Consider the following 13,606-nt stretch of genomic DNA (forward strand, 5'->3'; position numbering starts at 1 on the left):
TGGGAATTGCCTAGCACTTGAACTCTTTTATCTCTGGCGATCCCATTGAAATGAATGGAGTGTTGATGCAGATATGTGAACACTGTGACCTAATTTCTCAGCATCAATGGGGGTCCCACTGGTCAGACCCTTGCTGACCAAACTTTATTCCCCATCCTGTGGATACAGGATAAATTTCCATCTTAGCACAATCAATATAAAAAAAAAAAAAGACTTATTTCTTAAAACTTTTTGAAACCTCCTGTTGTCTTCTGATCACGTCCATTCTAAGTGGGGAGGAGGGGTCAGTCTGAGGGGGTGGAGCTTAGCCAAAGGGCAGGGTTAAGTTTACTGTTGCCTAGTGCAGACACATCATTGGATGAGCCTAAACTCTGTCCCTTTCCCAATTTTCCTCTCTGTTTTGCAGGCATCATCTTGAGGCTGAGATTTTTTACTTTCAATTTAACATCCATCCCATGATGTATCAGCACAGCATTAGCTATAAGTTATACCATTTCTGCCCGCAGGGGGTCAGTTTAATTATTATTACCTTCGGTAATCACCTAAGTAAGCTACAACCCACAAGTATACAACCAGAAGAATGATCAGTGATGTCCTCTATTATACCCGTGTGACAGGAGCTGTGTAATCATCATCAGTAACTGTGATGGGAGTGTTTGTATCCCCCTCTAGGCAGCTTTTGTGGTGGAATTCATGCAACAGCAACACAAAAATTGAGAAATTGATTAGTTTTAGAGATCAAGACCTCAATTAGATGTGAGCTGGTCAGAACTGAGATCACATGACCATCTGAGGAAAAAGAGGCCAGGAGTTACAGATAGAAAGAAATAACATAGGGTGGTTTCACATCTGCGGCAGGGGTTCCGTTTTCCTGCTTCATTCGGGGAGCAAGACAGGGGAATCCCCTGGCAGTACGGGTCCGTCTTATGACGGAACCGAACAGCACCGAACGGACCCTACTGACTATAATGGGGTCTGTTCAGTTTCAGCTCAGCCGGAAGTTGCAGCGCAGATGTGAAGTCAGCCTGTCCAAGGTAACACTAGCCAACTTATATATACTGCGTTCTTCGGAACATCTCGCAGGATTTCTTGCGCTTTTTTACGCAGACTCTAATTGCAGAATTACATCTCCTGAATGTTAGAAATTCACAACAACCATTCCGTAAGACATCCTTAATTCCACAGTAGAAAGCTTTTCCGCTGCAGAATTTAACCTTGCGGGTTTGAAGTAAAGACACGAGGAAATGTCTGCGCAGACTGATTCTGGCTCATATGAAAGGTCCCTTACTCTTCCCCTATATGCAGGGTGTATATCCTTCCATATTCTGACACTATCCAATCAGCGTCAGTCTCTTAAGGGATACACCGTATGGACAAAGAGAATTGGCAATGCAACTGAATCATAGCAACCAGTGCCAGGCAGCTGCTGTAAAGGCAAATTACATAATCAAATGGGATACAGAGTGCCAACACAGTTCTTCTTCTTTACAGATCAGACCAGAAGTTGAATATAGCGTACAATTCAGGGCATTGGACAGGAAAGACATAGCAGAGCTAAAGCGGGTTTAGAGGTGTGCAACCTAGGTAATAAACAGAATGGGCGGAGGACACAGAAATAAGATTAAGATTTAAGTTTTTCAAGGATTTACAGTACTATGCAAAAGTTTTAAGCAGGTGTGGAAAAAAGGCTGCAGAGTAGGAATACTTTCAGAAATAGAAGGGTTAATTGTATTTTGTTAATTGTCAAAAATAAACTAAGTGACTGAACAAAAGAGAAATGTAAATCCCATCAGTATTCGGTGTGACCGCCCTTCACGACAGCGTCAGTTGTTCTAGATACTCTTGCACACAGTTTTGAAGGCACTCGGCAGGTGTTACATGTGCTACTGGGATCTGTAGTTCTAAGCTTCCTAGCAGCACAGCCCTCACAGGGTTAATTGATTGAGCTGGCTGGGTGTGGTACTTCCTGCTAGCCAATCTCCTGAGTTTGTGCTCACATATAAACCCAGCTCCTGGTCAGTCTCTGTCTGGTGTTCAGGGTGAGCAGTCATGAATCCTTGTCTGTTGAAGTTTGCTGTGTGATCTGTGTCTTGCTGGTTCATGTCCGTTTGTTCGTTTATATTCTGTCAGTTTGGTGTTAGCTTGCTGTGTGACCTGCTATCTGTGTCCTGTCCTGTTGCAGCGTTCTGTGTGAAGTCTGTCCGGTTCTGCTGGACTCCTGGTTAGTGTAGGGACTAGCGGTATAGCCGGGAGCCGTAAAGTGGCCTGCTAGCTTTCACGTTTTGTACAAAATGTCAACTAATACCTGGTATTTATATTTAGCTTATCATCTGTTACTAGTGGTTGCATTTTGGCTGCTGTATGCTGTGTTCTCTGCTCTGTGTCTCCAGTTGTTCAGTCCCTGTCATGTAGCATGTGAATGCATCCTGTTCTGGTGTGTGGCTCCTTGGATCAGCTAGGGCCCAGATCCGAAGACCGCTGGGCTACCCTTATTGGGGCAATGTCCCCGCTTAGGTAGGGCCAGGTCAACCTCCCTATAGCCAGGGCCAGTTGCCAGAAACCCGTGTGCATACCCAGTCCTCTTTGGTCGCAATCATGTGGGCCCCGTGCTTAGTTTGCCCACACCATCGTAACAGCAGGGAGGTTGTTCCAGACATCTTAGAGGACTAAGCACAGATCTTCTGTGGATGTTGCTCGTTCTGATCCTTCTGTCTCTTCATGTAATCCCAGACAGACCGGATCATGTTGACCAAGGACAACATCTGCATGGAATTTGTTTTTTGCGTTACTCATCCTTGAGAAAGAAGAAGGCAGATGACGCATGGTGGCTCAGTGGGTTGCACCGTTGCCGTACATAGCTGTGGTCCCAGGTTTAAATCTGACCAAACCGATGTTGTCCTTGCTTGGATTTGAACCCAGAAGACTAGGACCGAAGCAATGGAGTTAACCACTGAGCTTCGTTTGAAGGAAGGAGGAGGAATTCTATATGCCGAAATTCACCAAAACTTTTCAAAAGTTTGCTCCACACTATTCCAGAGGGAGGAGGGGGTGTTTATATTACCCAGTACTGTCCATTCTGCCCATACTACACCAGCCAACTAGTTCCTGAGGCCCCTGTTCTTCCAACATGGCTGCAGCACTCCTATCACTGTACATCAGTAGTCAGACACTGCATGCTGCTTTCTGATGGGCCAGCAAGCTCACCTGAGCATCGCTGGCCAATCAGACCAGAATGTCATGTCTTAGACTAGTGTTTCTGAACTCCAGTCCTCAGGGACCCCCAACAGGTCATGTTTTCAGGATATCCTATAGTAAGGACACCTGTGGCAATGTCTGAGGCACTGACAATAATTACATCACCTGTGCAACACTGAGGAAATCCTGAAAACATGACCTGTTGGCGGTCCCTGAGGACTGGGGTTCAGAAACACTGTCTTAGACTACCAATGCACATGGAGCACTACGTTAGTAGTCTAAGAATTTCCAGGCATCTTGAAAGAATGAAGAGGGGTTCCAGAAACAAGCGGATTGGTGACCGAACTGGTAGAAAGATCGGCCCCAGGTAATATAACTCCCCCTCCAGTCCCTGGATGCATTTTATGCCCGGGACTGGACGATCATTTTTAAGGGGTTCTCTGCCCTCTTTTCCACTGATGACCTGTCCTCTGGATATGTCATCGGTAGTTGATGGATGGGGGTCCACTGCTTGGGACCCCCCGTCCTGAGCTGATCGTCTGGCCCGCTGTCCAGTGTCGGACATTGTCATAAGCAGTCAGCACAGGAAGTGCTGGCACCGACTTTATTCCCATTGAAATGAATGGGGGAATCGCGCCGCTTCTTCACTTCCTGCTCCTCTCCTGGCTGGAACATCACATCCAGTTCTGACCAAGAGAGGAGCAGGAAGTGAAGTACCAGCATGGAGTTCGCAATGATTTCAATGGTAGTGTAGCCGGCGCCCGCATATCCTCCCGTCTACTAATGACACGTCATTCAATGTCATTGGGGATCCCGAGCCGTTGACCAGTCACTGATGACCTATCCAGAGGATAGGAGGGCAGACAACCCCTTTAAGTCCAAGGTCGTGTCCACGCTTATTTTTGGTAGTTACGGTCCCTTTAATACATCAAAACTCGATTTAAGCAGATAAGGATTGCATTTCCTCTAAATAGGGGAGTTATTTTCCCATCTCTATTATCCCGCTCCTCCCGTATGTCGCTTCCATCTCCGCAGGCATGCGGCCTGTGACAAGTCTGTGGCTTCTAGATACAGAGTAGTCCCCAGCTGGACCCCGGCTAATAGGAGAAGCGAGGAGTCACATCTCCCAGCCGCATCTTCTCTCTTCATCTCGCTGATCTTCAGTTTTCCTCCTACCGTCAGGAGAAACACAAAATTCAATTTTCTTTTGATCCAGTCTAGCGGCAAATCCCAGATTGCAATAATTTGATTTAAATCCAGTATAAACTGATGGAGCGAACGCCCGAGCCGAGATAATCGCACTCGCCTCCCTGACACTCACTGCTATATAGTTGTCATTTCTCCCTTTTTTCAGCTGGTTTACAATATCACCTGAAGTTTGGCTATAATGCGTTTTTTACAATGCAGTCAGACAGTTCACTAGAAATAATAGACATAACAGAAATGTGCACCCTCGAAGTAATTTGTCCAGTACGGAGAAGTAATCCCTCTGCAAAGACATTGAGTTACGTGAAACAATTAGGTGCATGCTTAGCATTGGAATTGCTCTATTTAGATGCAATATTAACATATGGTAAAAATTAAAGGTTTGAGCTGCAATACCAGACACAACCTGTGGACAGAGGTGGCGCTGTTTTTTGGAAGGCCTGCTGCATCCTGCATAAAGTAGATATTAGTTATGTGGTGGGTGTAGCCATGGCTTTCATACCAGGGCTGTGCTGGACAACATAAAAATAAAGGGGATGGGATTGGTTGGGCAGAGGGCCAAAAAATGTATACAGTTAAGGGTTCCTTTATTAGAGCCTCTGACCCTCTCTTAGCTGTATGAAGAGTAGAGCTGTGACCCCCGGAGTGCAGCATAAAATCAAGTTTTCCGTGGATCAGTTTCAGTGTGAGTCCACATTAGATGGGAAAATCCAGCGATCTGAGTGATTCCAACGAGGTCGGTCATCGCGGCTAGACTAGCTGGGGCTGGAATGTCACTACCAACCACGTGGGGTTTTCTCATGCAGTGGTATGGAGAGTATACCGAGAATGGCGTAATGAAGGAAAACATCCAGCAAAAGGGGATCCTGTGGACAGAAGCATACTCATCACCAAAAGGGGTCAGAGGAGGATGTCAGGAATCGCAGCCGAATACAACACTGCTGCTCCAACAAACAAGTGCTGTGTCCCCTGTTCTCCTCAATGTAGGCTCGTTAGACCCTCCCGCAGTGAGGAGGAGAAATAATGGAGCCGTGGTCGTACAAGTGCACTGCTGCTACTGTCATTTATAATGGGACTGCCAAAAATAGCCAAGAGTCAAGAACTTGGGTATTTCCATGAGCCTCATTAAAATTAAAGGAGTGCCGATGGCTCCCGCTCAACCAACGCTCCATTGAGTGTGACATGACTGTGGGTGGGAGAAGCATCCCTGCAATGACAGAAGACAGAGAACGGGACCCCTGCTATCATGATCAGTAAGTTGTCCCTATCCTGTGGCTTGGGGATAAAGTGCAATTCTTTTTTTAATAACTCGTTTTTATTGAAATTTTCATGGTATACAAAGGTGAGCATATTATAAATAGGACTCAGAACGAAGACCGTACAGCATATACTACTATTACAGATATATTGCAGTAATTGATTATAATACCATACTGAACAATTTCCATAGTTTATGTAAAGATGATTAACTCTCGGTCGTCTATATGTCTTCAAACATTTTATTCCCCTCTTCCCCCCTCCCTCCATATCCCTTTATTAACCCCTTCATGACACGGCCTATTTTAGGCCTAAGGGCGCCCACCCACTGGCGTTTTTTTTTCCCTGCGAAATTCGCAGCATTTTTTTTCTCCTGGGGTCTATGGGACTTGTAATGTTAAAATCGCGATCGCGCAAAATCGCAATTTACCGCGATTGTAAAACTTTTATTATTGTTTTATCATAGCAGGGAGAGAAAACGCATCAACTCTGCCATAGATTTTTTTTTTTATAGCGTTAATCATGCAGCATAAATGAGACGTTCCATTTTTTCTGCGGGTCGGTACGGTTACAACAATACCAAAATTCTTACCTTTTTTTTCGGTTTTCCCACTTTTCTGCAATAAAAACCCTTTTTTTGTAAATTTTTTTTTTCTAAATCGCTGCATTCAAAGTGCTGTAACTTTTTTATTTTGTTTATGTACGGAGCTCTGTGAGATCTTATTTTTTGCGAGACGAGCTGTAGTTTTTATTGGTACCATTTTGGGGTACATACGGCTTTTTTGATCACTTTTATTGCGTTTTTAGTGAGGCAAAATGCTAAAAATTAGCATTTTGCCTCAGTCTTTTAGCATTTTTTTTACGCTTTTTACCGTGCACAGTCAAAAGCACGTGCAACGTATTGTACGCGTCGTTACGGACGCGACAATACCAAATATGTGAGGGTTTTAATTTTTTTACCTTTTTTTATGCTAATCTGAGAAAAAGCATAAAAAAAGGGTTTTATAAACTTTTTTTACATTTTTAAATTCATTTTTTTAATCTTTTTTTTTTTACAACATTTGTGTCCCCCTAGGGGACCTTGACCACAGTACTGCCCATCGCTGTGATAAGGCATGGCAGGGCTACTGCCCTGCCATGCCTTATCGCTTACACAGCTATCCGAGGCATTGGCACTACAGGACGCCAGTGTCTGGCGTCCTGTTGCCATGGCGACAGACTGGGCTCTCGTGATAGCATCGCGAGAGCCGTCCGGAGACACAGAGGGAGCGCGCTCCCTCTGTGAACTCTTTCCCTGCCGCGATCTACTTAGATCGCGGCAGGGAAGGGGTTAACAGCGGGGGGGGCGCATCTCGGATGCCCACCGCTGTTGCAGGGGGACGCCGGCTGTGACTGACAGCCGGCTCCTGCTGCGGGATAGCACGGGATCATATATGATCCCACGCTATCCCCAGGACGTAAGTTTACGCCCTGTTGCGGGAAGGGGTTAATCAATATTTTTAATAAGCATATACCATCCAACTGACTAACTATCCCGCTTTGTATCCCCCTAGCGACCTCCTCCCTTCCCCGGTCAGTCACGTTACTTTCAATAATCCTAGTCGGTCCATATTATCATTATTATGGTACCAAGTAGTGTTGGTGATCTGGGACATACATTCTATAATTTCCCCGTGGCCAAGACATTTTTCCATGAAATCTCTCCACTTTTCAAAAAATGTAGGGGCTTGAGATTCCACACATCGCTCAATCTCAGGTCTTTCCATTTTCAGGAGGTGTTTTAACTGTTGTAAGACATCATCTATCCCCGGGGGTTTGGGCAGTAGCCAGTTGTTCAGAAGGCACCTCTTGCCGATCAGAAGTATGGTATGGGTCATATTGACCTTTCTCATCTGTCCTGGTAATTGGTGAAGTATAAATACTTGTGGTGTTATTTGCAGGCTCTGACCCCCAATGTCTTGCACCAACTTTTGGATCTCAACCCAGTATCTACTTATCTTCGGGCATTGCCAAATGCCATGTAAGAAATCAGATTTAGGCATGGTGCATCTAGGGCAAGCTTGTAACCTTGTTGGGCCATTTGGATTCTGCGGTTTGTCAAACCCATAAATTGCTCTGTGGATTATCTTAAAGTATGTTTCCCGCCATCGTTCATTTGAGATCGCCTTTCTCACAGAGATCCAGCTCTTAATCATTCCCTCAGGAAGTTCCGGGTCCTGTAGGTCGCGGGACCATTTTTTGAATAAGTTAGAGCTGTTCTCCCTCACCCACCCCTCTCTAAATTTGTTATATAAAACAGAAATGAGAGATGTTTAACTAGTGTATCGATGGGGTTGGATATTGCCTCCTTGGTTATATGGGTTAGTCTTTTCTGTAAGACGTCTCGTACTTGGGCGTATGGGAGGAAATGTGACGTCAGTAAATTGTGTTCTGCGCACAGCTCCCTAAAAGACTTCTATCTAGGAGCTTCTGGGTGTATAAGGTGTTGGACTTTTAGGATACCCCTCTGTCGCCACGGTTTGAACATTTTGTCTTCCCTTCCTTCTTTACATTCTGGGTGCTTTCACAAGTCCATATATTGGAGATTTTAAATGGCAGCTCATATGTCTTACGGGCTACCTTAGTGTCTCTAGCCAATATAGAATCTTTACTTTCAGTAGGAAGATTAGAAAAACCTGTATGCAAGAGGGCGATTAGGCTCCATGGGTTGAATTATTCCGCCTCTAAGTCATTATTAGAAAAATCGCTAGAACCCCTTACCCAGTCCAGAGAATGTCGCATAAGGCTACCAACATTGTACATACGGATGTCTGGGAAATTTCCTCCACCTCTACTCCTAGGGAGCATCAATTGTTTCAGGGCAATACGTGCTCGCCTCCAAGACCAGATAAAGGTCGTGAATGCCGTGTGCAATTTCTTCAAGTCGCACCTTTGTAGTAAGAGGGGTATTGTCTGCAGAGGGTAAAGGAGTCTTGGGAAGCCAACCATTTTAATTAGGTGACATCTGCCCAGAACGGAGGGAGGGAGATTACCCCATCTATCGAGTTCCTTTATTATCTTTAGTATCAATGGGGGATAGTGTAGAGAGTAAAGGGATTCTGGTCTCTTGCCTATATTTATTCCCAAGTATTTAATACCATTTTTGACTATACTGACGGGGCAGTTTTTGAGATCTATGCCAGTGAGTTTGCCATGGGGGGATATGTCCAGCAATTCACATTTAGTAGTGTTTACCTTGAAACCTGATTTCTTCCCAAAAGATTCTAATATAGCAAAAACCCCGGGCAAATCAGTGTGCGGACTACCAAGTGCCGACAAAGTATCATCCGCAAATAGCATTGTCTTGACCATTTTGTCCCGGATCTTGATACCTTCGATCCATGTAGTCCCTTCTAGTAGTCTTGCTAACGGTTCTATTGCAAGGTTGAATAAAAGTGGCGAGAGCGGGCATCCCTGCCTGGTACCTTTTTGTAGGGGAAACCGTATAGAGAGAAAACCTGGTGTATAAATTAGTGCCTGAGGGGAGGAGTACAGATTCCATAGATCGGAGCAGAAGGGGCCTATAAAGCCCATCCTGTCCATCACTACTTTCAGCCACTTCCACGAGACATTATCGAATGCCTTTTCTGCCTTTATTGCGAGAAGAGCTGGAGTGGGATGGGCAGAAGGGTGTAATTTTATGTCATCAAGCACTGTTAAGACTTTCCGAATGTTCATGATGGCCTAGTGTCCTTTTGTAAAGCCAGTTTGCAATGGGGAAACTAAATGGGGCATGATATTGGCAAGGCGAATTGCCATAATTTTTGCCATCAACTTGAGATCGGTATTGATTAAGGAGATTGGTCGGTATGATTTTGCGTCCGTAGGATCTTTTCCGGGCTTGGGTAACAGTTTAATATGGGCTGTGTTCATGGCTTAGGGAATGGGACTGTCTCGCATATACCCATTAAACAAGGTTTCAAGTAGTGGGGCAGTCTGGTCTTTTAAGATCTTGCAAAACTCAACCGAATACCCATCTGGTCCCGGGGCCTTGTTATTTCCCAAATTTTTAATACACTCCTTAATTTCCGTTAGATCTATGGGGGCATTTAGTTCCAAGTTTTGTTCCTCAGTCAGCGAGGGCCAGGTTATGTCTGAAAACATGTCCTCCACCCCCTCCACTCCCGATTGTGACTGCGAATAGAGTGTTGAGTAAAACTTGAAGAATAAGTTCTTAATTTCTTGGGGATAAGACTGTAGTTTTCCTGAGGTGTCTTTCAAGCCTACAATATTTGATCTCTGAAAGGGTCCTCTTGCTAAATTAGCCATTATTTTCCCTGCTTTGTTACCGTATTTAAACAGTTTTGCTTGTTTTCGCGAATATGATAGCTGTTCTCTTTTGTGAAGCCAAGCTTCATAGGACTCCTTTGCTGTCATCCCTTTCTGCTTGTTATGGTCATTTGGATTTCCCTGGAACTTAGTGTAAGCCTTGCGTAATTGTGCACTATATTGGCTTATTCTATCTTTAATATTTCCTTTTAAGGCTATCACATATGCAATTATCCTGCCTCGGATTACAGCTTTGGCTGCGTCCAATAACAACTGGGGATTATTAGCGTGTTCTTCATTATCAGACATATACTCTAACCACTATCGATCACGTGCAATTCTGATACAACCCTTTTAATAGCTTATTAAAGATCCAGAAGCTTCATTCTGTCCTTCTGTTTGTTCCCCAGGTGTGGTAGTCATCGCCTTCGTTGTCTGCTGGCTTCCATATCATGCGAGACGTCTCATGTTCTGCTACGTACCAGAGGATGATTGGACAGAGTAAGTACAACTACAGCAATGCACCAAAGAGAACGGCCAATGAGGACAAGACCAAATAGTAGAAGCCTAACCAAACCTCAACATCCACACCAACCTATGATGACGTTGACCATGGTGTCAGGACATAGTTGATATCAGAGTTCTATTGACTTTGCTAGATTCCCGTAAGCCTGTGTTTTCCAATCTGTGAAGACACTACAACGCCCAGCATGCTATAACAGTCTCCATCACTACTGGAAAGCAAGACCACATAGCCCATGTTGTTGCAAATCTTTAGACAAGGAGTAGAATCGTGTTTGACCAGCACATTCCCACACTACTGCAGCAAGCGAAGAGGACTCAAATCCCACTCACCTTCCAGTTTTGGTAGGAAAACTTGTTTAAAAGTCTCCAATTCTGGCCTCTTATACTGGACTTAGCATGAGAAGGGGTCAATACTGACAACCTAAGATTGTTAGGGTTCACATAGCCAGTCTTCTTTTCTTCTGCCTACACCTTCTTCCGACTATGGCATTAGGTATACCAGATTGAGGTCAATGGAGACTCTTGGGGCAAAAGGTTTGGTGGGGTCTTGAATCCTACCACTGGGACCCTAACCATCTGACCCATTACAGCAGACCTATCTAGCAGAGGTGATCAAGTATGCTTGTGGTCCTGTAGACTTTGAAAGAGAGAGTCACATGCACCTGTTCCTAGCTGGATAGCATTGTCATTGGTGTATCCCTATTATCTGGGGAGTGGAGGTCTTAAAGGTGAGCGACTGCAGGTGATGCATAGATAGTTAGATAGAGCTGGCCAAGGATGGTGATTGGAAGAGGTCCTGTAGCATGTGCTCCTTGTGTCCTCCTTATAATCCTTCAGAATGGTACTACTAGAAACTCATAACCTACATAGGAAACCTTTAAAGGGGTTGTCCCGCGCCAAAACGGGTTTTTTTTTTTCAATAGCCCCCCCGTTCGGCGCGAGACAAACCCGATGCAGGGGTTAAAAAAAAAAACGGATAGTGCTTACCTGAATCCCCGCGCTCCGGTGACTTCTTACTTACCTTGCGAAGATGGCCGCCGGGATCTTCACCCTCGGTGGACTGCAGGTCTTCTGTGCGGTCCATTGCCGATTCCAGCCTCCTGATTGGCTGGAATCGGCACACGTGACGGGGAGGAGCTACGAAGAGCCGCTCTCCGGCACGAGCGGCCCCATTCAGAAGAAAGAAGACCGGACTGCGCAAGCGCGTCTAATCGGGCGATTAGACGCTGAAATTAGACGGCACCATGGAGACGGGGACGCTAGCAACGGAACAGGTAAGGGAATAACTTCTGTATGGCTCATAATTAATGCACAATGTACATTACAAAGTGCATTAATATGGCCATACAGAAGTGTATAGACCCACTTGCTTTCGCGGGACAACCCCTTTAAGGAGTAAGGGTATATTATAGCCGCAGACTACCATGGTATGCTGGAAGTTGTAGTTTTGCAACAACTGGACAGCAACCGGTTGCACATGACTGGGCTGTAGACCACTTAGTATCAAATTGCTGAGCCCACTAACTTTTCCTATGAGTACTGCCCATTACCATTGGTCATGACCAGTTACAAAGTGAAATATTGCAAACAATGAGGTGGGACCAAAACATGGACGGCAGCCAACCTGTCTTTCCCGCATTGTGCTTGTATTTATTAAATCTGCTTAAAAGCACAATAAATATGTACTTGCAGCAGTGAAGACGGGGTGGTCCATTTCCCATTCCGGCAGATTACCCACAGTGCACGCTTATTACTGGTTTATTAGCATCGATGACGGGTGAGCAATGACACAGCGGTCAGCATCAAACATATAGAAACCAGTTGAACGCGTGCCAAGCATCCAATTAAATTTTTCCATTTCCTTATATTAATAAGAAGATGGAATTTCCTACATTTCTTTTACCCCTTCGTCACTGGAACATGACATAACCCAGCCAAGAGCTTAGGAAAAGAAAGTAGCAATATAAAATAGTCCATGAGGTCAGCGTCAGGAGGCTGCAATAAGGCTACATTCTGATGTCCATCCAAATTCAGGAGCCTTGAGTCCCCAAGATGGTAGAAACCACAGGGAACAAACATGTCTTATATGCCAATACAACCTAGGTTTGCCAAGAAGTAGACTTCGGACAAGAGTCTATCCCCCCTTCCCTCATAGACTGTAGATTTGTTGGTGGTAGTATCTACCAACAATCTAATATACTATTAGTATTATATGCATTAACCATGTTTTTGTTATCCACAGTGAACTCCACGACTTCTACCACTACTTCTACATGTTGACCAACGTCCTCTTCTACGTGAGCTCCACCGTCAACCCAATACTCTACAACTTGGTATCAGCAAACTTTCGACAGATATTTGTCTCCACCCTCAGTTTTTTATGCCCACCATGGAGAAGGAAGAAAAAGCATCCAGGATTTACCAGGAAATCCAACAGTATCTCTAGCACCAACCACACATTTTCCACCCAGATCACCAGGGAGACTCCATACTGAAGACACAGGAAAGTCGTCTTCCAGAAATTCCATAATTTGACCTCATGCGTTCTACTTCAAGTTCATGGTTCTCATTGTCAAGAGCATCTGGCACGTATTTTGCCAGTACATGCTTTCAAGACCTCAACCTTCTTCAAAGGCTCAAATCATTCCTCTCCAAATAATATATACTTAACCCTTTGCACAAAACTGTATCCAGCAGAACTTGTGTCATCTCAAAAGTCCTCCATAGACGCATGAATTATGTACGTAAGACACGTTACAGTGGTTTTATGTGGCACCTGACAGATGTTGCACTGGTTCCAATGAAGATGTTGGACGTTTTGTTCTTCTTATAATGTTTACATTGACTTTGTGATCATCAGGATTAGGATAGATGCTCCAAATGAAAGATCTCCCTCAATGAGTCACAAGATAGAGATTACGGACAGGGGTACTCCTGTTGGTGTGTCTGCTGACTTTAGAAGATGGTTGATCTTTTAGGGTGGTTGGTACTATGACCAAGATACTAACAAGTTATGTGGTTCTTTTTGGGGTGACAACCAATATGGCTGCATTTTAACACAAAGCTTTCCAAGGCTCCTAAAAATCATGTTTGCCTATGTTGCCATAGTTTGCAA

General features: G+C 44.6%; 1 protein-coding gene across 1 annotated transcript in view; it reads left to right on the plus strand.

The window, feature by feature from the left end:
• The window catches only part of NTSR1 (neurotensin receptor 1), a 216,735-nt gene extending 203,673 nt beyond the window's left edge, over positions 1–13,062 (plus strand). The window contains exons 3-4 of the mRNA XM_066585862.1: positions 10,377–10,467; positions 12,734–13,062. Coding sequence (XP_066441959.1) covers positions 10,377–10,467; positions 12,734–12,986 — 344 coding nt within the window. The 3' untranslated portion in view covers positions 12,987–13,062. The remainder of the gene's footprint in view (positions 1–10,376; positions 10,468–12,733) is intronic.
• The last annotated feature ends 544 nt before the right edge of the window (positions 13,063–13,606 follow it).

Source organism: Eleutherodactylus coqui, chromosome 13 (genome assembly GCF_035609145.1).
Source record: "Eleutherodactylus coqui strain aEleCoq1 chromosome 13, aEleCoq1.hap1, whole genome shotgun sequence".
NCBI classification, from domain to species: Eukaryota; Metazoa; Chordata; class Amphibia; order Anura; family Eleutherodactylidae; genus Eleutherodactylus; species Eleutherodactylus coqui.